At 38.6% G+C, this 27,752-nt stretch overlaps 1 protein-coding gene across 2 annotated transcripts in view; it reads right to left on the bottom strand.

The window, feature by feature from the left end:
• ITPR2 (inositol 1,4,5-trisphosphate receptor type 2) overlaps window positions 1-27,752 on the bottom strand; it is a 501,875-nt gene that overhangs the window by 223,873 nt on the left and 250,250 nt on the right. For both annotated transcript variants that reach the window (XM_046011092.1, XM_046011093.1), the window contains exons 33-36: window positions 26,681-26,809; window positions 25,339-25,459; window positions 9,185-9,375; window positions 4,822-4,964 (exon numbers count right to left, since the gene is read on the bottom strand). In XM_046011092.1, the coding sequence (XP_045867048.1) occupies window positions 4,822-4,964; window positions 9,185-9,375; window positions 25,339-25,459; window positions 26,681-26,809 (584 nt within the window). The remainder of the gene's footprint in view (window positions 1-4,821; window positions 4,965-9,184; window positions 9,376-25,338; window positions 25,460-26,680; window positions 26,810-27,752) is intronic.

The raw sequence follows: 27,752 nt of genomic DNA, 5'->3' as shown, positions 1-27,752 counted from the left end.
AACCACAACAACAAAGTAACATCAAGACAGTCTATCCACGTACTATTTTTACTATAATGAGAGCAGAAATTCTAATTTTATAGTGGTAACATTTGCACTGGTGTTCTGTCAGGAGAAAAGTTTGAGGACCATACTTCTATACCATCCTCAAGAACTCAAAATCAAGTAAAATGTTTATAACCAGAATGCATAGCTTATCATATGTAACTCTGAAAAAGCTGGTTCTCACAATGACCCTGTGAGACACATCTTCCTAGAAAAACAGAAGGATGTCAAACATAATGGAATGGTTCATGACATGAGTACCATGGGCCATAACCCCGAGGAAGAGTGAGTTTTCCCTAGATAATGACTAGTCACTGTTTATCAGGGGTCAAGATGAAGTACTAGGACTTCCCATGGACTCTCACTTCATCCTCACAACAAGCCAGTGCCACAGGTTCTATTCTTAGGCTCATGAGAAAACAGAGGTCCCGAGAGATAAAGCAACTTGCCTATAGTAACACAGTCATTAAGTGGTGGGATCTGGAAATAGACCCAAGTCCACTGACCACAAAGCCAAGCTTGTGAAGCACCACTCTGTGGTGACATGACCCATTTACTAATCTCCTGAGTCTCAGAATTACTGTGAAGAGAGTCCCCACTCAGCCATATCTTATGTAATATGATTAAGTGTTACAACACGGGTAATGGCAAATGCCGTAAACTAGATAAAGAAACTACTACATTCTTGAGGGAAGTTTCCTAGGACTGATAAGAGGTTCCAGCAAAGAGATAACTGTTAGTGATGAAGATTTCACCTAGCAGGAAAGGGTGGAGAGAAAAGGTGTCCTTTCAAAGGGAATGATGTGAACAGTGGGCAGAAGCAGAAAGCTGACCTCCCTGTCCAGGAAATAATAAGTACTCCAACTCCAACTGACACGTGAACACATGAAACAAGAGAGGATAAGAAAAGCAATCTGAAAAGCAGGAACAGGAAATATTATGCTAAAGAGTCTGGAATTTACTCCATAGAAAATAGGAGACCTCTGTTTTAAGGGACCTGAATGACCCTGTCGACATGTGGAAGATGATGTGGAAAAGTAAGAACAAGGCAAGGGATGAACAGGGCATGCGATGGGGTAGTTGTGCAAGAAGCAATATAGAAATAAAATATCCAGGACTTGGTAAGTAATGACAAATTGGAAGTGGAAAAAAAGGAGGAAGGAGACACCTGACATTTATGGACAGGGTGAGCAGATGGACAGTGGTAGTTTTAAACGATACCCATGTCATGCGGAAGGAGAGGCACACAGTGAAAGAACAGTGATTTCCTTTCAGACATGGGATCAGGTCCAGCAGGCAGAATAATTCTAGAGTCCTCCTTGCAAGGCAAACACCTGCCTTCCTGACACTTCTGCTATTTCATCCTTTCTTTTGTGGGATCGTCCTCGAATTCATGGACATAGTTTTGGTGGCATCGTAAATTTCATTTGATTTTTTTTTTCCTCTCAGGCTGTTTTAATTTTCTTTAACTTTTCTTTAGAAAAATACTTCATTCACCAACCATTTGAAAATATCAAGCATAAGGGTGAATATCATTTGCTAGGGATTTATACAAGGTATTCATGTTACATAATGTCTGGTTGAGTAAAATCTGTGACCTTCTAACATCACTTTCCATGATCAAAGGAAAAAATAAGTTTCACGAAACAAGGTACCATATAAATACATGTGTATCATGTATTAAATTAACATAAAAGTTACTTTTACTATATGAGATGCACTCTGATATTTTATATTTTTAATTCATTTTTAATGGTTGCCTTTGCTCCCTAAATTAATTCTTAAATCCATAAATGAGTCACATCCCACAGTCTGATAAACTCTGAGATTATCCTTCATAAAGGACGAGTAAGTGTTAATTTGAATAGATTATAACCAGATGCCTTAAATGTTAACACCCACGTTGACTTACACGCTCTTTATTCTCTTCTCTCTCAATTTTTTTTTAAAAGATCTTATTTATTTATTTGACAGAGAGAAAGAGAGAGACAGCGAGAGAGGGAACACCAGCAGGGGGAGTGGGGGAGGGAGAAGCAGGCTCCCCACCGAGCAGGGAGCCTGATGTGGGGCTCAATCCCTGGACCCTGGGTCATGACCTGACCTGAGCCAAAGGCAGACGCTTAACAATAGAGCCACCCAGGCGCCCCTCTTCTCTCTCAATTTATTTGACAAAGTAGATATGAGAATTGGGGATCTTTCCTGGGATCTACCCACCACATTCTCCAGCAGACCCATCTGAGTCAACAAGTTCCAAGAATTAAATTCATCTGAGGAAGTCGGAGGCCCCACAAAGGCCTTGGACCTATGCTCTCTTCTCTAGCTGAGCTTTACCAGAGAGCTCTGCACAGTAATCCAGGGTCTCTTGCATAGCTACTAATAAAGCTGGATTCTAATTTTATTAGATATCCCTGCAAATAAAACCCTTGGATCTTCACAGAGTTAGGGAAGGAGCAGGATAAGCGCTAGAGCAGAAAACAGACATTCCTGACTGCTGGCCATACTACAATCATAATAGTACAAAAATCTCTTCTCTAACCACTAAAGTATGCGACATCTTTTTTTCCATCTGAGTGTCCTATCTGTAATATGTTCCCACTATTATATTGCTCTGTTTCTCTCCTTTTAGGTGCCTGGTGTTGCAACAGATTTGCTTTTAGCACATGTTCAGCACAGGCCAAAATTTTCTTGGCATTCTGAGTTACTTCATGTCATCTTTTCATAGATCGACATCTTTAAGGTCTTGACTGGTGCCGTCAACATAACTTTTTCTGCAATAATTGAGATGTTCTCTGTGTTATCAAATTTGTTGGCTGCTAGCCATCTATGGCTATTAAGCCTTTAAAATGTGGCAAATGTGATGGGAACTGAATATTTTCTTTGTATTTTTATTAATTTAAATAGCTATGCGTAGCTAGTAACACCGTATTGACAGCCTCATTCTTGACACTGAGGCAGCAAACTTTTTTTCTACAGAGCCGAAGAATAGACACTTTAGGTTTTGTGGGCCACACAATCTCTGTGGCACCTAGGTGACAATCCTATAATAGCCACAGAGAATAAGTGAATGAACGTGTGTAGCTGTGTTTCAATAAAATGTTATTTGCAAAAATGATCAAAAGGACCAATTTACCCTGATGGGGTAAATTTGCCAGCCCCTGTCCTAGACCATCAGTTTTCTGGGATATATCCATAGTATCATTTTAATTTCCTGGACTTATAATTCTCGTTTACTATCCGCTTTTTAATTCATATTCTAATAGACATTCATAGGAGGTAAAGGGTATTTCTCAAAGGCTTTACCTTCATAATGAGTTACTAGTGAATAAGTCTAATTAATTTTTTTTTCTAATGGCTTCCATGGTCATCAGTTTTACAGATACAATGGACCTCTTCACTTAAAAATTCTTTTTTTTTTTAAAGATTTTATTTATTTATTTGACAGGCAGAGATCACAAGTAGGCAGAGAAGCAGGCAGAGAGAGAGGAGGAAGCAGGCTCCCTGCGGAGCAGAGAGCCCGATGCGAGGCTCAATCCCAGGACCCTGAGATCATGACCTGAGCCGAAGGCAGCGGCCTAATCCACTAAGCCACCCAGGCGCCCCTCACTTAAAAATTCTTATTATAAGACTGGCAAGTATCCAGATGAACATAGTCTTCCTAGTCCCCATAAGACAGAGGGGGTCTAGAGCCAAGAATCCACAATTCCAGCCATTGTACAGAAACCTTGCCTATTCTTCAAAATGATTCCTGCAGTCAGTCCTTCTCATCCCGTATCTTGTTTTCTCTCCACAAATCCCAGCTTTAACTGGTAAAAGGAAGGAACACACTTCTTGTGTCTTCCAGTCATTCCAATTTTGCCTCAAGTGCATCACAGTCAATAGAGGGGGTTTCAGCAATATCCTCAACCACACAGGAATTAGGTATGATAGATATGGTCAAGGGGGTTGGCAACCTCCTCTGACTCCCCATCCAAGAAAACCTCTGACTGGCCATCTTGAATGAGTCACTCAATGAGTGCCCTCAACATTAAGACACATCTTTTTTTTTTTTTTTTTGAGGAGCTGGTTACACTTTGTCTCACAACCTACAGCTCTTCCTTGAGAATTGGTCATTTACCATTAAAATGGAAATAAATGGAAATATTCTAGGATAAATGCATCCGTTGTACTAGATCTGACAATAACATAAAAATGCTGAGAGAAATGAGTAGATGAGAGGCCCAGTGAGAGGCCCCGGATGAGCATGGCAGAGGTAGACGTCATGGCTCTTCACCGAAAGCACACCTCAGCCTTTCCCACTGCTAAAATGAGGCTGAGCCCCCAGTCTCTCTGAGTGTTTGTGCAGACAGATAAAAGAGGCAAGCACACAGAGGACAATAACACACACAGCAAGACCTTAATAAATGCTAGTTTCCCCTTCCTTCCTCTATATTAATGAAAATAAGTGACTTTAAACAGGAACCTTTTTGAAGGCCACACCACACAGTGTATGTGGGATTAGAGAGGACAGAGAGGACTTAGAACCAAAATATTATTTCATTTGATATTTTGTGCCCAATAATGACATTTTATTTTCAGTAAACTTTAGCTTACTTGACTTTCACCAAAATAAAATTTATATTGAACCAAATCAATAATTCTGAAAGTACATATTAACATGGATTTTAGATCTTTCACATAGTCTGTGGACTGTCACGTAAAAAAGTAAAAAAGCAGAACTGTGTTAGAGACCATCGTGGCTTGATAACACCAGCAGAATCTCAGATTGAACCCACTTACTTGGACATGAAGGCACCACACCTTATTCTTGCATCACTCCCCTCGGGGAACAGTAGTTCTGGACTGTATAACACATCAACCAACACGGAGAATTCAGCCTGCATCATCGGGCTGAACTGTTGCTCCAACGAGGCCACTACATCCTAAAGAATAAAGCACAAGAGAACACACATGAAGACCTAGCTCAGATTTCATCATGTGAAGATATGACAAGCCTGAGAATACTAACAAGAAACATGACATGGGAATTTCCGAGATGTGCCCTACCTTCCCGTGGCCTCAAATGTCTGGACTTTAAGTAGAGTCTGGTTGTCTGCATGAATACTGCTTGGGTCACCTTTTTCACTTACAAGGTAAGAGACAGGTGGGTAGGTATATGATTTTCAAGGATATATATACAAGGTGAAAAGTTAGTAAAGTTAGTAAAGCCATTGTTACTAGTATCTAGGATTTTAATGGACACAGGACAGGTATTCAGCAAATTAGAATAAATTGAGGTATGCTTGAGGAACAGCTTAAATAAAGAGTCCATATGTATTTCTGGTCATCTGGAACCAACCTTATCTTCCCATGGGGGCAGCTCCTTGGCATATCCTTTGAAGCAGTATCAGCACTTCACAAGGGTTTGATGACATTTAATACTATTTCAAATTACATCTTTTTGATAGATATTATTGGTCCCCTACCCAACAGCCTTACTTCATCTTTTACCTTGCTAATAGGACTCCTACGTTGTTTCTCAATTAGGCAGCAACATTGTCAGGGAAATGAGCCCCCTCGGCTTAGGATCACAGTGGATTAGTTTATGTCAGTCATGGTCATTCCAGTTCCTCTGACAGTGCTTAGTCTAGGCATGATGATGTGACACTGTCCTTGCTAATAGGACATTAGGTGAAATCAGTTGAGCAGACAGTGATGTGTGTTAAGGGAGGCAGGGCCAACTCTTGAAACTACCTATGGCTCTCAAGACAGCTTAAGAATGTGAACCCAAAATGTGAGGCAGCCCCGATATGACTCTTGGAGACCAACCTTAACAGAAGGCCAACAGACCAACAGTGTTAGGGCTCCGCTCACTTGAACTACTAAATTAACCAGCGCAAGAAGAGCCCTACCTCCAGAGTCCTTGCTATGTGAAATGGCATATTTTTTATTGTTTAAGCCACTTTTCATTAAAATCGTGTCAATTACAGCTGAAAGCATTCTCACTGACATGTTTGTAAAAGGGGCTGTGGGCAATGACAATTTACTAAACATTCTTTAATGACTAAAGCATCCCCTTTGCGTTTTAAAAATAACTATGTTAAAAGAACAAAAAAAATACTCTCACATACAGCAATATTTTATCACTCATACTTATGATATATTTTGTTCAGCAGAAAACTGATTGCCAATTGCTATTGTTACTTTCAGCTATGGCAACACAGTTGGGGTACCGCCTCTCTTGATTTCTTATGGCTAGATTTAAGTAGTGAACTCTCGTTTAACTCTTCCTTCCCTTTTTAGCAAAAGTGATTATTTCTACTTCAACTATTCTAATAAGCTTTCTGAGAAAATTCTGATGACAGTTAAAAGAAACTACCAGGAAGCCAATAACACAAATGGGAAACCAGATATTCTATAATGTGGGAAGAGAATATGCTTAACAAATTTATGACCAAATTTAACAAAATGTCACTAAAATGTGCCTGTTTTTCAGATTACCTCTCTTCATTACTAAACAAATTATGGGCAGGCTCCTATGATGTGAATTCTGTCTTTAGCTTTTATTTTGATTATGGAGCAATTATGTAACTCTCTAACTTGTTACTTCCCCCATGTGAAAAGTCAGGATAATGATACAATCACATGGGCTTGCTGTGAGGATTAAAGGTAAGTACACATACAGCGTCTAACACATACCTGCCACTTATTATTCCTCAATACATGTTTGTAATCGTCACTGTTGAGTACTAGTTACTTGCAGTCACGAACCTTCTTAACAAATCCAGTGGTTATTTTGTTGTCCTTGTCTTACCCAACCACTGCTAAGCATCTTATACAACTGCTTCTACTCTGTCAAACCCTTTCTGCTCGTGGCTTCTGGGACATCACACTTTCTCTATTTTCCACCTATATCCCGACCTTCCTTCACCAACTCCCAGTAGCTCCTGGTCCTTTCTTGTGAGAAATCTCATCTAAGTCCATGGTTTTAATATCATATATATGCTGAAACAGTCCAAATTTATATTTCCTGTTGGACATCTTTCCAAACCACTCTGGACTCATATATCCAGCTGCCTATTTGACATATCCACATGGATATCGAAAGAGACATCTCAAACTTAAAATCCCACACATAGGATTCCTAATTACAGTTCTCCCATTCTTCCCTATCTTAGCAAATGATTCAATCATATCATATCCTCTCTTCTTCTTTCTAACACCCCACAACTCATCCACCCAACTACCAAGTCCTGTTGGCCCTATAACCAAATACATCTAAAATTCATCTCCTCCTTTTCAGTACAATCGGTACTCCTGTTAGCCAAGCTGCCATCATTTTTTGCCTCACTTAATACAAGAAAGTCACTGCTTCTATGTCTGGACTCTATAATCTACTCATCATGCAAAGTCCAGTGATCTTCTAAAAAGTAAAGTCATGCTTTTCGTCTACTGAAGATCTCCGATGAGTTGCCATCTCACTTAGAATAAAATCCAAATGCCTTACCATGCAAGTCTCTACTTGATTTGGCTCCTAATATCATAATCTTCTCTTTTGTTCACTCTACTCCTACCCCAATGTGCTTTTCTTGGCTCCTCAAACCCACCAACTTCATTCCTGCCCACGAACATTTGCATTTACTATTCCCTCCCAGTCAAAATCTCTGTCCTCAAATCTTTGAATAGATTATTCCTCTACTTTGTTCCTCCTCTTTTGAGAGAAAAGATAGGGAGGGGCAGAGGGAGTGAGAGAGAATCTTAAGCAGACTCCATGCCCAGTATGGGGCTGGCTCTCACAACCTTGAGATCATGACCTGAGTGGAAATCTGGCGTCAGACGCTCAGCTGGCTGAACCACCGAGGCACCCCAGATATTCAGTGATTCTTAACTAGTCTGTCCTCTTCTAGTCTCTTCCTGATTACTCTTTTCTGCAAACCAGTAACTGTTTTCATTTTATTTTATTTTATTTCTTTTCAGTGCTCCAGAATTCATTGTTTATGCACTTATGCACCACACCCAGTGCTCCATGCAATATGTGCCCTCCATAATACCCACCACCAGGCTCACCCAACCTCCCACCCCATCCCCCTCCAATATCTGTTTAATAACTTATAATGACATTTTCACTCAAACTTTCAATTAGTTATAGCCTTCAAGTTCTTCATACTGAGTCTAACTTGTCTTGTCTTTTTAATCCATATAGCACTCAGCTATTAAAAGTCTGAACCTCCACCAATTATCCTACATGTGACCTCTCACAACATTTATTCCAGTTCATGTCTTGACTATTCTCCAAGCCAAACAATTTCCTCAAACCATATCCTAATTCACTCCATGAAATCACCTGCAATTATGTGGGTGGGAAGATTACTGGTATGGTTTGAATTGTGTCTCCCTAACAAAACTCATAAGTTGAAGTACTTCAGAATGTGACTATAATTGTAGATAGGACCTATAAAGAGATAATTAAGGTAAAATAAATTCATATGCGCAGTTCTCATCCAATATGACTGGTGTCCTTACAAGAAGAGGCAAGAAGGATACAGACACGTATGTGCACAGAGGAAGGACTATATAAGGACACAGTGACAAGGCAGCCACCTGCAAACCAAGGAGAGGGATCTTGGGCTTCTATTTCCCAAACTGTGATAAAATAAATTTCTGTTGGTTAAATTGCCCAGTCTGTGGTATTTTGTGATGGCAGCCTAAGCAATCAAATACAATATCTCTCTTTACTTGATGTCCCAGAATCTAGGCCAATCACAGGACTGGAATACTATGCAAATAATGGTGCTTCCACTATTTTCACCAAAGGAGTATAAAAGAATACTAACAGATAAACTACAGCAATGTTATGGATATTTAATTTATTACATGAGAACTTATGGTAACTTATTTTTCCAAGTTTTATTATTGAGTTTATTTTGATATTAAGACCCATTACTATACTATCAAACACACTAAATAATACATACTCACTAAAAATAACAACTTTTACCTGGAAGCCATGCTTTTAAAAAGAGTAATATTGATAGGGAATTGTAAAGTACAGCCTGGTCCCCAACTAGAACTTGATATTTTTAACCATATTCTATTTGTATTGCTATATATGTTAAAAATTATAATTTAGAAAATGGTAAGCCACTGCATGTTCTTAATGTACCTGTAACTTTTCAATAATATTTCTATAATCCCAAGAAGGCCCTCCAAGAGCTTCCTTAAAGCGTGGTCCAGAGCGAGCAGATAGTCTCCAACCCATGGCAGCTCTCTGCACCATATTGGAATGGCTCTTCAGGAAAAGGGTATTGACTTGGCTGTCCAAATCCACCGGAATAGCAATCCCACGATTCTTTGCTGAAAAAGAGAATTAAAATATTTTTTCTCTTAATTTCACTATAGGTTCTTACACATTAATGAAATAATCTTATAAACAGAACAAATAAAGAAAAAGACATAACTTCTGTGATGTAATAAACAGTATGTGACTATTCTTAATAATACTGTATTATCTATTTGTAATTTGCTGAGACAGTAAATATTAAAAGTTCTCACCACAAGGAAAAAAATTGTAACTATGTGAGGTGATGGATGTTAACTAAATTTATTGTGATAATCATTTTGTTATATATGCATATATCAAGTCATTATGTTATACCCTTAAATTAATGTTATATATCAATTGTATCTCAATAAAACAAGAAAAAAATCAAATCTTTAAACTCTGCCATCAAATTATTTTCTGTAACTACAAAAGCTTTTAACCTGAAAGCATCTCAATTCTTAAGACCAATTATTAAAGTGAGCTCATTAAACATTCAAGACCTTATTTGATTTCTTGATGATTAATGTCTGAAAGGCACTTCATACAGCATCAATATAGAAAACAGTATAAAATGACCATGCAAATTTGTGCTTTCCCAGCTGCCACGGAAAATAAGAAAGCAGACAGAAAACACATGATAAAATCCTTCCAGTCTGTTCATTAGTATAATTGATGTGTATGTGTGTATGCATACACACATGCACACACAAAATTTCACGTAGTAAAACAGCTGAAAGAAGAGATAAAAACTTTGATAGTATAAAAAATCTGCATTTGAAAGGAGCACATTGTGCATGTCCTTCTTTCTAAAATTCACTAAAATGTATATTTTATCAGACTTATATCACAGCACTGAAAAAAATGAGAATGCTTGCCATAAGGAAAACAGAAATGTTGAGGCATTTTTGCAAGCAGAACGAAGACAGGATTAGTCCCTCAGAGAAGGAGGACATGTACCGCTCTACAAGCGATAAGAGAACAGGTCTTCCTCTGAACAGAGTCAACCAACACCAAGAGAGGTAACGGGGGATAAGGGAATTGTCTGGGCAACACATTAAAGAATAGCATGTGCATCGCTGGAAGTTAAGGTCCTCCCCACTCCGACTAGCATAAATAGTGCAGTTAGCAACAGCAGTATTTATCCAGAGGATAAAATTAGGGAACTACAGAAAGGTCCTCTCATGAAAGTGAAATACCTGCCTGGAGAGAATGCCAAAAGAAGGTGTCAGGACTAGACAGAGAAGCAAAATAGAGCTTGAACTAACTCCAGAGATCTTTGTCAAATAAGTAGAATAGGGGACAGAGAAGAGGCAGCACAAAGCAAAAATATACAAGACTCTAAGCCCTAAGCAAAGCTCTCCTATTTCGACATTATCAGTATTCTCAGCTGGTCTTCTACTTCACACACACACACACACACACACACGGAATACCTGTGTATCATTTTATTCAGCCCCTCACCCAGAAGTCTGGGTCAGACCTGGCATTTATGCAAGCATGCTAGTAGAGAAACAGACCCTTAAAACTGGAGTGGGTCCAATGCAGTCATTACAGACCTTCGTAACCATGAGCACACGACCAAGAATCATAGCGCAAACTAAGAATGTTAAGAATAACTGGCCCCAGTGAAATCAGAAATGATTCAGGGAAGAACCAAAAATATTTAAATAATTCTGATTTTTGTCCTCAGAAAATGTGGGTAGATACTACTCCCTCTCCCAAATTAGCAATTCAGAAAAAGGAAGAAATTTTGGAAATTAAAATATAATTGCACAAATAAACACTTCAAGATGGCTGAAAAAGAAAAAGATAAGAATAAAGACCAAGTTGATAATCTAGGAAAGTCAAAGTACCTTCTAGAACATAAAGCATAAAAGATCAAGAAGGGGAGTAAAAAAGAGAGAATATGAAATGGAAAGAGTCATCCAGGAAGTCAAATATCTAAAACCTCTAAGTTACAGAAAGAAATATCAGAGACAATGAAGGGAAGAAATTATTTAAAAATAATAAATGACAATTTACTTGATCTGAAGAAAGATGTATGTCTTTAAACTGAAAGGATCCACTGTGTGTGAAACCGGATTAAATAAGCATATTGACCATATTCTGGTAAAAACTGACAATGCTATCATGGGTTGAGTCGTACCACCCAAAAATATACGTGCAAGTCCAAATCATAGATACCTGTGAATTTGACCTTATTTGGAAATAGGGTCTTTGCAAATGTATTCAAGATAAGTCATCTTAACTTGACCTCACTGGATAAGGGTGGGCACTTATCCAATACAAGTGCTGTCCTTATAAGAATGGGGTAAGAGAAACAGAGACACACAGGAAAGGGACACAGAGGGAAGAACACCATGTGAAGATCAAGGCAGAAGGATTTACGCAATTTCAAGTCAAGGAATGTCAAGGGCTGCCAGCAAACACCGGAAGTGAAGAGAAAGGCATGGGGTCTCAGAGTATGGTGCACTGACAGCTTGATTTCAGCCTCCAAAACTGTGAAATAGTAAACTTCTATTTTTGTAAGCCACCTCGTTTGGGAAATTTGTTATGGTTGCCCCACAAAACTAACGGAAACGCCAATAGCCAAGAAATAAAAAGAGGATTCCTACAGAAGAGAGAGAGGCACCAAACTTCTCACCATCAATATTGTATGCTAGAATCAGTAGACTAATATGTTGAAGAGCTAATGGATAACAAATTTTGAAACTAGGAGTTTATACCCATCTAAACTGAAAATCAGAAAGGATACCCAGATAAAAACATTTCAGAACATGTAAGTCTCAGAATTTTTTCTCTAAACCCATGATAAAAATCACAAAAAAGAGACAAGGGAATCCAAGCAAATGTCAACATGAATACAAGAAATTTTGGAAAATGAGTATGAGCCTGAAGAAGAGAATAAAGCAAGACACATGTGAAAGAAGATCCATTAGATGCTCATGGTTAGGAAATTTTCTTCCATTTGGAAAAGTCTCAATACCATTACACTCCATCTTTGTCTCTAATGCTTATAGAGTGAAAAATATTTACTTATCAAAATATGGTAAGGTCTGATCACTGATTTTTAAATCTTATCATCCTCTAAAAGATTTCATTATATTTCCAAATAGAATACAAATTTCAGAAACCATAACAACATAAAGTCAATAATCTACTAAGCAATAATCACAACATAGGGCTGGAGAGAAGAGGTCGAAATGAAGGCAATATGTTATGTTCCTTATTTTTCAGTGTGGAAATATAGGTATTATTTACAGCTGTTAAGTCAAAAGACAGAGTTGTAAGGATATTATTTAAAGTTATCATGATAGTCTCTGCCAGACTTTTTTTTTTTTAAGATTTTTTTTTTAATGTATTCGAGAGGAGAGAGAGAGAGAGAGAGCATGAGTAGGGGGAGAGGCAGAGGGAGAAGCAGGCTCCCCACTGAGCAGGGAACCCAACACAGGTCTCAATCCAAGGACCCAAGGATCCTGACCTGAGCTGAGGCAGATGCTTAACCAACTGCGCTACCCAGGCACCCCCGGAAGATGTTTTTAATGAATGAAACTAGAAAAGACAGAAAAGAGAGAGAGAAAGGGAGAGAATCCGGCTTGCTTCATATAATGAAAGGAAAGCAACAACAGTCGGCCTTACTGCTTCTGCTGGTGAAAATTCTCTTAAGTAGAAGGATACTTTAAAACTTCTTTGAAGATATGGTCCATATATACAATGGAGTATTATGCCTCCATCAGAAAGGACGAATACCCAATTTTTGTATCAACATGGACAGGACTGGAAGAGATTATGCTGAGTGAGATAAGTCAAGCAGAGAGAGTCAATTATCAGTGGTTTCACTTACTTGTGGAGCATAAGGAATAACACAGAGGACATGGGGAGATGAAGAGGAGAAGTGAGTTGGGGGAAATTGGAGGGGGAGACGAATCATGAGACACTGTGGACTCTGAGAAACACTGAGGATTTTGGAGGGGCGGGGGGTGGGGAGTTGGGTGAGCCTGGTGGTGGGCATTGTGGAGGGCACATATTGGATGGAGCACTGGGTGTGGTGCATAAACAATGAACATTGGAACACTGAAAAAAATTAAATTAAAAAAAAAAACACTTCTTTGAAAACAGATAACCTCAGCTACCAACAAAAAAATTTACCGATTTAAACAAGAGCTGTAGCTGAAATTTAAGGAAATACTGAAGCTCTAAGGTAACCCTAAACAATCAATTGCACCACTGCCCAAATTTCCCTAGTGAATGTTTTCCTATATTCATGGTAAAGGTCCCTTTTCCAAAGCATATATGGTATCTGTTTATGTCCATTACACACAGCGGAGCAACCGCACTCCCGCCGCATCTGAAGGACAGACGGCCTCGCCACTGCCAGGCTGCACATATTTTTATAAATACTCAATCCTGCACCATGATCAAATCCTGGTGAGACTTTGATCCCTTTCTGGCTCCTTCACACATAAGCTGGGCTCGCTCTGCACATTCGGAAGTCAAACAGAAGACAATGCTGTTCTATTTTATTTTCTAAGCGACGAAGAAACAAAAATGTACAAACGTCAACATTCTCAACATATATCATAACCGAGTTTATGCTAACATTTTTAAAAAAATTGAGGAGGGGATTGGGATTTATCTCCCCGTTAGGAATCAAGTACATTAGCTACAACTGACCATCAGCTAAGTGTCGTTGCTATGAATAGAACTTACACAAAGAAGGACTCAATGAATAGCTTTCTAATGACAGCAGTGGAGATGCAGTCCAATGGCAGGACGTCTGTTAGTCTCAGCAGTACAGACTTCTAATTAGTGATCTCGGGAGAATCACACCCACTCCAGATATTTCTGCCACAGTCCACTACAGCCAACAGCTCGGACAGACCAGACTCAGGAGAATTCACTATCTCAAACTTTGTTGAAAGGGTTTTTTGTTTGTTTGTTTGTTTACTTTCCCCAAACTGTACTACTTTAATAGGTATCTTCTAGTCTCCTGTCCTAAGACAAATTGTGCATTATAAATTAACGGAGCAAATTAAAAGCTCTTTACTTTCGCCTGCCTAAGATGAACTCTAGCCAAGGGCTAAATCACAATTTCTAAGTAATAAAAGAAAATTCACAATGCAACTGAGGAAAAGAGAATTTGAGTTAAAGTAAGTCAGCTGCAGAAAGAATGAAAAAATTTTTCAAGCAATTATAAAAATATTAATTCCTTTAAAGGTATGGCTTGAAATAGATTCTCTGCACTGTCAAAATATTATAAATAGTAATTCTAAAGCAGAGCTGGTAATGCTAATTAGCATTCCATATATTGTTTAAAAGTTAAAGCAGAAAGGAAAATTGTGACCAGGAAAAGAAAAGAATTAATTCATGATCTCAATTACAAAAATAATAACTAGAATATTTTTCAAATGCAACCAAAAATGTAATCCAAACTTAGCTTACTTTAATTAAATTAGGAAAATTCTGGTATGACTAGTACCGTATAGTGAAATGTGAACTAGGATGTATCTTGGGATTCCTGGTTATTCCCTGCCCCCATCTCTCTCATTAAGAAAGAACTAACGAATTTACTACAGCAGTCATTCTTTTGGCCTGTAGCATTAACTCCAACTATGTGCTTTAATAGAAAGAGTCATGCTAAGGTTTAAAATGTTTCAAAAAGAAATGTTCCTGTTTCTCTTCTAAATTAGAATGAAATTGGGAAACTACCTTGTTAAGGATGTTTTGTCAGAGAATAAGTATATGGAGTTCTTTAAAAAAAAACTAATAGTAGAAAGGATGGGCTGTTATTAATGCATTTATCTTTTGTAGAGCTCTGCCTAGCGATAGCTAGCTCTCTAAAATGAGCCATCTTTATTCACCAGTATTTTGATGCTTCGGCTAAGTTACTAATTAGGCTTATAAATCCTGAAAATTCTCTGGATATGACTCATCTTTGCTGTGATTTTAAGACACATCGAAATCTATTTCTAATTATTACTCATTAAATATTGCAGATTAGGTGAAATTTTTTAATTAGATAAAATCACTGATGGTATCTGCCAGAACCATATCTCTGAGAACAGTCATATTGCAGTGATAGGTGCCATGGAAAAAAAGGCTTATATAGATAAACTGACAGGTCGGGGGGAAAGGCAACAGAGAGTATCAGCAGGAATTAGAAGGCCTGCTAGCTTGTCAAGCCCCACTGGACGGGCCCGTAAGCATTAGAACAGCTGGAGCGCAAGGAAGGGGTAATGCGGAGTGCGGTATGGTATCTCTTCTATACCATGTCACAGTGTCCAACATAAGACTCTCCTGAAAAGCTAGTGTTAAATGTGAAGAACATTAGAGATATGAAATGCATCTTTCCTGTTTGGCACTCCAAGGACACTGAATTAATCCCCAAATTGAATAGACTATAATTTTATGGGTTATGCAGTAACTACCATTGGCACACCTGCCCAGTCATCTGGAAAAAATAAAGTTGACTCCATACCTTCTACCTTAATAACTAAATCTAGTCCAGATACCTCGCAATTGTAAACAGCCACTCCAAAAACCCAAACAGGCAGAGAAACGAAAACCATGCAAATTCTCAATAGGAATTTTAAAGACATCTCAGACTGATCAAGGCCATTTTGAAGATGAAAGAAAATCTGTAAGCCTAATGGAAAATAAATTTCTGTATGTCAAAAAAATAAAATAAAATTATATGAGCAATGTTACACACAACTAATGAATCATTGAAAACTACTTCAAAAACTAATGATGTACTTACTATACAGTAGCTAACTGAACATAATAAAAAATAAAAACAAAATAAAAAATAAAAATAAAATAATAAAATAAAATTTCAAATGAAAAATGAAAAAATTTTTAATTATTACTTATAGGCAAAGAGCATTTTTCCTTAATAAATAAAGGGTTATAAGGATTGAGGATCTGTTAAGGAAAAAAAAAAAAACCTTTAGAAAAAGTAAACAAAGTACAAGAAGTGACAATCCACAGAAAAGGAAATGCCAATGACTCAATCGCATGAACAGATTTTTTTTCTTCACTCATAAAATGAGAAACACATATCTAATAATACTTTTATTTATAATGCTATTTTCTATAACAATAGATAAGGATATTATCTATAACGATATTTAATTATAAGATTGGCAAAGATCTAAGTAAGAATTTGATAATGACACATTATTGAGGAGGAAAATGCTCTCCCACATCTCTGGTGACAAGTAAATTACATGATCTCTACAGAGGAGCGTGTCTGTCAAAATTAAAATACTCAGAAATTCTACTCGTAGGTATTCCCCTTATTCGCCTTCATATGCAAGATGATTAGAAACAACATAAATAACCAGCAATGGGGTTAAATAAATTAGAATAGAGGCCCATAAGCTACTATGCAGCCAAAGACAGGAATAGGATATCCATGCAGTTATTTGTATTCATCCATTTATTTTAATTATGCAATAAATACTTATTGAGTACTTACTGAGCTCTAGGCACTATCTCAAGCTCTAAAACCTTATAACAGATAAACTACTTAGTAGTTAAAACACTTATTCTACTTTGTGATTTCTGTACCTGTTACATTTACTCCCATAAAAATTTATCGTGGGCAGGAAAATACAGTTTGAGACTGCATTTCCCAAACTATTAAAATAATATGTTTCAGATAAAGAGGGATCATTATAGACCCAGTGAATCAATATGCAAAAAATATTATAAGATTTTGTCCTATCTTGTAACTTATTCAGATTTAACTTTTAAAAAGGAATAATGATGTTTTTAAAAACCAGAACTACGAGGGTACATTGTGTCAAATTCATCTTACAATCAACTACAACCTCCTAGGTAGATTAAAACAGATTTTTTGTTCGTTTAATAGACACTGAATTTCTCTCCTCAAAGGGTTACTATTTTCTACATGTTCAAATTTTTTGGGAACAATTGGCTTGAAGATTGATGTTCATTATTCAAACCATTTGTAGAAGTTATTTTACAGAATTTCCATTTGGAAAAAAGATTCTGTTGCCAACAAAGTACCCAACATTAATCCCCCCAAATCATTTGAAGATTATGAAACACATGGAGCAAAATTCTTTTTTAAGTGAAATAATATGGAAGTAATTGTTGGATGCTTTTTCTCAAATTACTTCTAACATGTGCTATTGTGTTTTATATAAAAGAGTAAACTGAGGAACAGGAACTGACCAAGAGCATTTAAAACTTCACATGGCCTCAATGGCCCTACCATTTCTCAAACCTCAGTGAACACCATGGTGTACATTTATTGCAGAAGCCCCCATCTTTACATGTTCCCAAACCAGTCTTAACTTATCTCATTGAGAGGAGAGGAGAGAATGATAGACATGTGTCTGCCTTACCTTCCAGCTAGGCACCCCCGCAGGGAATGACATCGCCTGGGAATTCCCCTTTATTACCGCTTAAGACCCTGTATCTTCCTATCAATTTCAAATTGGACATAACTCAGGAGAAAGTGCGCAATGGAAGCAGCTATCGGTAATTTCCTCAGATACAAATCACTCAAAAGCACCTCAGCTTTTAGAAGCTTAGGAAGTTTGTTCGGATAAACTGAACGTGATCCGCATGATACATTCACAACTGAGCACGGCTTCAGTATTAAACGCTTATGAAGTTTTACCAGAAAAACTGAATAGGACATAATAAACACATAACTGATCTTGGTCTCAATACATTCGATAGTAGCAATAAAAATTTCTGGAATATTCATCAAGGGAAAAAAGAGACAGATAAACAATAGGAAGCACTCCTTTTCTATAAGGACTTCCTCCCCCACCAAACCCTTACTAACTGAATTCACTAATCCCTTTCCTTCTTTTAAGTTATCGGAAAACTGTATGGGTGCATTTCATGTATAGCTTAAATTAGCATTTTGATCCATATTTTGTATCTTAAAGCATCAAACAGATAATGCCTGTTTCTGCCGATTGGTGATGGCAGACCATCACAAATGCCTGCGAGCCCTGTCAGTTTTGAACGTCTGGTTCTGTCTCCACCTGCCTGTGTGACCTTGGGCAAGCTGCCTAACCTTGATGACCTCACATCTCCACTGTAGAATAGGGTGAGAACTAGGTCCACATCTTAAAGTTTAAGGCTCTCAGGAATGTCAGCATTGACTAAGGAAGTGCATGCTCTTGCCTTTTACTACTTTTGGTGGCTTTTTTGTTTTGTTTTGTTGTTGTTTTTTAAGATTTTATTTATTTATTTGAGAGAGAGAAAAAACACAGAAGGAAAGTGAGAGGGAGAAGCAGATTCCCCGCTGACCAGAGAGCCTGTTGTGGGACTCTGGGATCATGAGCTGAGCCCAAGGCAGTTGCTTCACTGACTGAGCCACCTAGATGCCCACTTTTCACTACCTTTTGTATCTAATGTACAAACAACGACGAGAATTAGAATTAAGAATTTTGGGTGATAGATGAGTTGAGCTTATGCAGCTGGGAGCACTTTACAAATTGTAACATGTTATGTAAATGTAACTGTACAGAAGGTCCCTGAGTTAAGGTGGTTTGACTTAACAACTTTTTGACTTTACAATGGTGCAAAAGCGATACACATTTGGTAGAAAAATCACACTTCGAAGTTTGGATTTTGATCTTTTCCCTTTTCCCAGACTAGCGATATGCAGGAGGATCCTCCATCAGGATGTCGGGTAGTGGCGGCCAGTCGCAGCTCCCAGGCAGTCACACGGCCAGAAGGGTTCTGCACCTGTATGTGAGTATCTCAGTTCGACACTTTATTAAAGAATAAAGGCTTTGTGTTAGATGACTTTGCCTAAATGTAGGCTAATGTAAGTGTTCCAAGCACGTTTAAGGCAGGCTAGGCCAACCTATGCTGTTCTGTAGGTTTGGTGTATTAAATGCACTTTTCGACTTAGATATTTTCAAGTTAGGAGTGGTTTTTAGGGATGTAATCCCTTCATAAGTTGAGGAAGACCTGTAATAGCTATTTGCATTTACAGGAAATGTGTTGACAAATTTGTGAATGCCCTGATCATTGGCTTTGTGTTCTCCCGACTTTGTTCTCTTGACTTTTGCTTAAATATGTATCTTCTTTGTTCTCTCCAATATTATAAGTTCTCACATATTTGAATTGTGTTAAATTGTACTGCCTCTTTGTATTCTTAAAGAGTTGCTGAGGGATGCTCAGCATCCCTCAGTAGGTTAAGCTCAGTAGGTTAAGCATCTGCCAGCTCAAGTCATGATCCCAGGTCATGGGGCCCCATGCTGGGCTCCTCACTCCGCAGGGAGCCTGCTTCTCCCTCTCCCTCTGCCTGCTGCTCCCCCTGCTTATGCTCTCTCTGCATCAGATAAATAAATAAAATCTTAAAAAAAAAAAAAAAGGTGTTGCTGAAACACAAAAATGTTTTTGCACCTGAGCTGTAAAACTTCAGATAAATCCCTACTCAGCAAGCCAAACCGCCAAGTTCTAGTTTATACATTTGGGCTTCCTAAGATAGGCCTTCTGGAGTAACACAGTACTGCATGAACTCCCTATTCAGAGAAACTTGGATTTTAAACCCAACTCAACGACTTAGTAATTGGACAAGTTACTTAACCTTTCTAAGCCTAAATTTCACTACCTGCGCAATCCCTAGCCCGTGGGTTACTGTCAGTCAACAAACACTCATTAACCTGTGTAGTCAGTGCCAGACACTTCCAGGCCCTACCAGTCAGTGAGTCAGGCAAAGCCTCTGCATTTGTAGTTTATATTCTTTTTTTTTTTTTTTAATTTATTTGACAGATGGAGGTCACAAGTAGGCAGAGAGGCAGGCAGAGAGAGGAGGAAGCAGGCTCTCCGCTGAGCAGAGAACCCGATGCGGGGCTCGATCCCAGGACCCTGGGATCATGACCTGAGCTGAAGGCAGAGGATTTAACCCACTGAGCCACCCAGGTGCTCCCTGTAGTTTATATTCTAAGAGGAGAAATAGACAACAAGAAGGAAAAATAAGTAAATAGGTAAACAAACAAAATGCTTTCAAATAGTGCTACGTACTCAGAGGGAAAAGAAATGGTAAGATGGGATAAGGAGCAGGAAGAAGCTGGGACACTGTGTGGAATGTTCTGGAACATTTCACTGAGCACTTCTATTCTGAACATGTGACAGTTGTGGGGAAGAGGACCCAGAGGGAGGAAACAGCACACACAAATGCCCTGAGATAAGAAAAAATCTGGTCTAGTTTAGAAGCAGGAGGAAGGCCAGTGTGGAGCAGCAGCAGAGCTGGGGGAGGACAAATAAAGGAAAAGGTAGAAAAAGAAGAGCCTCAGATGATCGGGGCTTTCTCAGCCACAGTAAGGAATACAAATTTCCAGCACAATGCACAATAGGTGAGTGATGTGATTTGATGTACATTTTAAGGTCATTGTAACTGCTGTGTCGGGAATGGATGCTAGCAGGACAGGAGTGGGGGTAGGGAGTTCAGTAAGAAGATACTTCTGTAATCCATGTCACAAGATGGTGTCATGCAAGATAAAGAAAAAGATGCATTTTGGAAGTGAAGCCAGTAGAACCTGCTCTTGTGCTTAATGGGAGTGAACAAAAGAGGACAATCAAATGTGACCAGTAAGGTTTTCAGAGAGCACTAACTGTAAAGTAGTTATTCTTTAGAGTAGGGCAAGAATCTGCCTCTTCGCAGCTGCCCTATATTTGTTATAACCTTAGTCCTGTGAAAGAAGTTCATGATCCGCTCTGAATGTTGCAAGATTCTTGGGTCTTCCCTCGGACTTCTCTCCTGCACCTGAATATTTCAAATGCTTTCAATCATCCTAAGGTGGGTTTAGCCCACTTTACTACAAAGGATGCTCACCTCTGAATGTCTCTCTATGAATGTTTTTCTATGCACAGCAATTCAAGAACAAAAAATTCCATCACTTTGCTTTCCACTTTCTTCATCCCAGACAATAGCTTTGTGATTAGCACCTCATAATCATTGTCCCTGAGAGACTAACGGGGGAAATATGATGAGGACTTAGGACAGGATAGGCTACGACCAAATGAAGACTGTTAGAAAAGTATAAGTGGTCAAATGGCGCCAAGTTCAGCTCTGGATATAGGAGTTAAGAGAGGAATTTGAACAAAAACTCTGAATAATGGAAAAGATGCTCACAGGTAGCAGTAGTGGAAACTGGGGAGAGAAAGAAAATGAATAAAACAGAGAAGGAGAAGAAGCGAAACAGAGACTGAGAAAGTAAGGGACAGCGTGAGCAAGGCATGGGGTGTTGTATCCATCCGCTGTCACATGAGGTGTGTGGGAACCAGCGCGTAAGGAGGTCGGAGAAGTAAGGTAGGGCTGAGCCGTAGGGGCCATGAACAGGACAATGAGAACACCATGCTCAGTTTGTTAGACAAAGGGACAACGCTGAAGGCTGGGGACATTGTTGTTGATGTTTTTAAACCAGCAGAGAACATTTCACTTCAAGATGACTCTGGTAGCAGATTTCTTCAGGTGAAGAAAGACAGGAAGAAAGACTGAATAATTCCTACAGGGCTCTAGGAAGGAAGTGATGAGGGGTGAAACACGGTCTTATGGAGGAGAAAGCAGGAGAGGGACAAATGCCGAGGGAGAGCGGAAATAAAATTTCCAGAGCTACCTAACTGCTCAAGCAGAAAGAACAAACGTGCCTTCTCACAAAGATAAAATGTGATTTTACATGAAAGCATCATTCTTCCAAACCTACCTTGATTACAGAGTCAGATATAAGTTTTGACGTCCTCGCTACCACACATGTCTTTAAACCATACAGAAAGCCACTAAAATATCCTGCGAAATCACAAGGTTTGGGCCAGGAGAGGATTGGTAGGAAATGAAATCTTATAACGGAAATAAAAGATATCTTTAGACTAATATAATGTCGGTGACTATTTTAAATCCCCAAAGTACAAGAAATACCATTGAAGTGGGAAGTCAGATGGAAAACACAGCGTGGGGTCTCCCCCGTGGCTGAAAGTTCTTCATCTCAGTTTTTAAATGTTATAAACAGCATGCCTTCTCTGTTCTTTGGAGGGCCAACTGGTGTCCCCTGCACCCCCCCAATTGCATTTGTTAAATACTGAGCGGGGAAGAGGGGGAGGACAAAGTGGACGAGAAGAAAAAGAAGGAGGTAGAAGAGGAGGAGGACAGGGAGAGAAAGAAGGAAGAAGAGGGGAGGCTGCCTTAAAATGTTAAAATGCAGAAATAGACTTGGCAGCTAGGACAATGTATTCCTATGTTTAAAAAAAAATCATCTTATGTCTTTGCTTTTCCTTTGGAATTTATCTTTTAACGGTTAGTATATTTCCCAGATGACTTCATCCAAATAAAAATGCTGTTAGCACTGTTTCATTATAGCTTAAAAAGTATATTATTAAAACATTCAGAGGTTATACTAAAGCATGAACAGAACCAGATTCATCTATAATTTTACCATTCAGAGAAAATCAATGTTAATATTTTATTTTTATCCTTCTGGACATTTTGTTATGTGCATCTTTTTCAAGTAAGAATTAGCTTCTCTCTCTCTTTTTTTTTTTTTTTTGAAGTATTAATTTGAGAGAGAGATAGTGAGAGAGAAAGAGAGAGAGAGCACAGAGGCAGAGGGAGAGGGAGAAGCAGACTCCTACTGAGCAGAGAGCCTGATGCAGGGCTTGATCCCAGGACCCCGAGATCATGACCTGAGCTGAAAGCAGATGCCTAACCAACCAAGCCACCCAGGCACGCCAAGAATTAGCTTCTCTTTTGTGCCCTTCTTTATTTTTGACATAATACCTATTGTCCTCTTCATTTCTTCCCTTCTTGAAATGTTCAGTCCTAAAGTCTGCTGGACGAGCAGAGCAAAGTTAAGCATCAGCACTGGGCAAGAAGGGCACATGGGGATGAGGCGATCCAGAGCTGGAGTGCAAAAAGAAGTGGAAGGCGCCTGTGTAGGAGGCTGGCCAGGTGGTGGACAATCAGAACTTGGTGGGGTGAAGAGCACATCAGCTGCTGGGGGACAGCCTGGCCCAGGTACCAAGGAGTGAGCCAGCAGAGTCAGAGGCCAAGCCCATGAAAAAAGGGTCTCAGCAGCCTGAGGTAGACTGTGGGAACCTACTGGAGGTGAGGAGGATGCCTTCATAGAGGAGTTTCAGGGGCCACGCTGCCAGGGGACACATCCTTGTGGGGTCTGGCCCTGCATGTGGTACCTAAGCCCAAGTGGGCTGTGAGAAAGGTGGATGTGTGTGGAGGAGGGATCCCGGGGCGGTTGAAGCATTCAACTCATCAGGTATTTGAGGAGAGCCAGCATCCTCACAAAAGGAATTTTTTTTTTTTTTAAGATTTTATTTATTTGAGAGAGAGAGCATGAGAAGGGGGAGGGTCAGAGGCAGAAGCAGACTTCCTGCCAATCAGGGATCCCGATGTGGGACTCAGTCCCGGGACTCCAGGATCATGACCTGAGTCGAAGGCAGTCACTTAACCAACTGAGTCACCCAGGCGCCCCACAAAAGGAACTTTTAAATCCAATAATAGCAAAGCTCATCCTTTATTAAACATTTTTATAGCCCTCAAAATAGTATTATAATATTCTTCTCTCATGTTTTTAATTTTTCTCTTAAGTATTTAATATTTTTATTATTATTGTGAATAATGTGTTTTACACACTGTTTCTTTTTGGCATACAGAAAATGTATCCAGTTTAATACTTACTTATAATTAATCACTGAGATGAACTCTGTTAGTTTCTTAGTTCTAATGTTTTTAAATTGATCCTCTTAGGTTATCTTGGGTTATTTATTCAAATTAAAATTGAGCAGTTATTAAATCTTGTTAATACACAGTCACTTGTGTCCAATTGCAGATGGGGGAAAGACAAAAAAAATTTAAATGGCCATTAATTAGTTAAATCATTGATTCATTTATCAAATATTTACTGAGCATATACTATAGCCCTCGCCAAGTTACCTAATCTGGATAATTCTGTTTTTCTCAGCTGTACGATGTAAATAATCAAAGAACCTATCCAAGCATCAAATGAGACAAATCAGGCAAATTGCTCAGCAATGCACATGGCAAGTACTCAATAAACGGCAGCGGCGATGACATACACTAGAAGCTTCCCTTCCCAGTGCTGCGTCAGTTGAGACAATGGTCAAGCTCGTCTGTTTTTTTAAGTCCAATATTTCTTTTCCTGCCTCCCCTCTGACATCTGGAGAATGGCCCTAATTAACTTGAAAGAAAGAAAGGACTTTTCAAGAGGGGCACCTGGGTGGCACAGTTGGTTGACTATCTGCCTTCGGCTCAGGTCATGATCCCAGGGTCCTGGGATCGAGTTCCACATCATGCTCCCTGCTCAGCGGAGAGCCTGCTTCTCCCTCTGAATCTGCTGTTCCTCCTGTTTGTGCTTTCTCTCAAATAACTAACTAAATAAAAATCTTTAAAATGGAAGGAAGGAAGAGGAACTTATGAGAAACTCCCTCTAAAATCTATTAACCTTCCCTAAGCTATAATCCCCTTGCCTTCCATTTCATTTGTAATTTCTGGAGGCTTCTATATACAACAGGCCCTTAATAAACACCGACAGATTTCAGACCAAATTGGAAAACTAAAAAACCCTGAAAAGGTCCCACTGCCCTAATACCTTCCTAGGTATTAATAGACTAATAGACTTAATAGACAAGACAGTTCCATAACGAAGTCTGAGACAACAATGAAAGTCCCACGCCTGTGAAATCTTCTGAGCTATAGTAAAGTGTCATATATAATATTATGATTAGAAATACAAGTAAATAAATGAATTTTAAAATTTTGAAAAAAGAAATACAAGAATCATCTTCCCCTCCCAAAAACGCATGCCTCAACATTCAGAAGTGTTTGCTGGTCATTGCTCTTCAGCTTGAGAGAAACTTTTCTTATTAAGTCGTAAACTGGAAAACTGCTTGTGTTGGCCACTAGCCAAAAGTCCAATTTCTTTCATGAAATGTAAAAACAAGTGAAACCCGACATTCTGACTTACCCACTTCTGCCAGAGTTCTGATACAAGACTCCACGGAGGACTTCTGCGCTGGGTTTGGCCAGGTACAATTGTAAATTCTGAAGGCAGATTGCAGGAGCTGAATAAAAACCGGCTGATGTGTCTGAAAGCGGAAAGGAGTATGCAAATAGGCCACTAAGCCATTAACACTCCTAACATGGCATCTATGCATTATCAAAAAGGCTCATCAAAATAAAACACAATCCAGTCTTTTTTGAGCAGCGGCACCATTGATAGAATACCTCATTCAACAAATACTCATTATGTACCCACTTCGTGACAGGCACCATGCCAGATGCTACAGAAAATCAATTATTTGCATTTTAACTACAGACTTAATCAGAAAAAATTTGGCATTTCTTGAAGCCAATGACTTGAACTTCAATATTTTTTAAATAATTTCTGGGTTATTTCCAAGTATAAGTAGAGCAGGTGTTCTGAGTTTGTTTGATTGACTGCATGTTTTGGTTTCATATCATGTGCAAGGATAGGAGACAACAATTCTGACCTACAGAAACAATTTCATATGGTTCTAATAGTTGAAACGTTTTCCCTAAAGAAAGTATAATTGAACATGAAATTTTTATAAGGGTAATACACAGTCACTATAGAATTTTTGGGAACCACAGAAATGAAAATCTCCAATAATCTTACCATGTAGAGATAATCAGTATCAACATTTTGAAGATATTTACCTCCTGAGTTTTTCTATGTATATAGGAACATATGTCCTTTACACATACAAATTTGGATGATACTCTAACGCTGGGGACTGTTTCACTTAATATTATTTCATAATCATTTTCCTTAGTCATAAATATTTCTTTTAAAACACGATTTCCATTTCCTATGTAATAAGCCACCCTATGGACACAAATAATTTATTTAGCTATTCCCCTATTTATGGTCATTTAAGGCTGATGTCAATTTTTAAGTATTAGAAATACTTGAATGAAAATCTTAGTATATAAATTCCTGCTCATTCTTTCAGGATAAATTACTAAGGTGGAATTTATTGAGTCAAATGCCTATCCATTGAAAAAAATCATTTATTGCAACACTTGGCAAACAACCAATATATTGATATGAATGTTTCTGTTATGCTTGGAGGGAAAATAGGGATAATTCAGTTTGAAGATGGGGGCCTCTTTACTTAAAATAAAGCTTGGTAAACTCAGAAAGGGGCAGAACAGTAAGTAATATGAGAGAAAAGTGACCTTCAGAAGTGTAGGAAATGACTTTCTGACCATGTTAAAGTTTTTCTTACTCAAATAAGGTAAATTCTGTGTGACAGAACGTGCCTGTATTTTTTAGTTTACATTACCTGGAGGCTGGTACTGTTGTCTGAAAAGGGGGAATTAAAGAAGCCGCTCACAATGTTCATTATTGACTCAGTGACACACTTCTCCAAGAAGGTGTCTGCGTGTTTCCTGTCCGTGGTTGTGTTGCAAACCTAGAGAGAAAAATTGAATAACTCAATACACTCCTACCACATCTTTGAATTCTAACTCATTACTGAAACCTTGTAAAAATTGCTCTGAAATTGTTAACTATAACATTTCTTCTGCTTTTGAAAGTTGCTTTGAATAGATCCATTTCCGCCAAAAATCTATTAAAATTTTATCATTCTTCTGTAGCTGTTCCTTTCAGTTTGGTTGTCATTTCATCTTGGACCAGAATTCTTTTGCAAATGCCCCCAGTCCCTTCCTCCTGCTCTGCTTCTCCATACTTTTGCACACCAACCTTCTCCCTCTGTCCCCAAGCATGGCTTTGCCGGAAAACGCCCTTTCACTCAATAGGAGGAAATCAAAGAAGAAACAGTCATTATAAGAAAGTGGTGAATGTAATTAGCAATTAGCAAATTAGTAATTAGCAAAAAATATATGTATCTCTACATATATTCACTTATAATACCTGGCCCAGATTGGAGGATGCCAAGAGAAGACATTGGGCAAGGAAAGTAGAAAGCTAAAAGAAGATAAAACTCTTTCCAACACTTTAGACCTTTTCATCCATAGCATAGATACGTAGCAGAGATACAAGGAAGCACAGAAGTGAGCCTTTGCCTGCTTCCTTCCCTGTTGGGCTGAGCACGAAGAGATGATACTCACACTAAGGATAAACCAGAAAAGAACACAGGCCTGGCTCCTGCCCTGATTTTCATATGTGATTAAATGAGGCAGAAATTGGTCATTCTGTGAAACAAGCCACAAATTTCCAAATACATCAGGGTAGACAAATTGCAAAAGCGAAGATACATGATTAAAAACAAATGAAAAAAAGCTGGGCAATAAAAAGAAACATGAAGATAAAAACAAGAAGAAAAGAAAGTGGGAGGGCAAAGTACAGGCTGTGAGAAAACCCTGAAAAATGGGCAGAGTAACAACACATATTCA

This window comes from Meles meles, chromosome 7, assembly GCF_922984935.1.
Source record: "Meles meles chromosome 7, mMelMel3.1 paternal haplotype, whole genome shotgun sequence".
Classification (NCBI taxonomy): Eukaryota; Metazoa; Chordata; class Mammalia; order Carnivora; family Mustelidae; genus Meles; species Meles meles.
The sequence above is the reverse complement of the archived record's forward strand: the minus strand, read 5'-3'. Positions and strand labels throughout refer to the sequence as shown.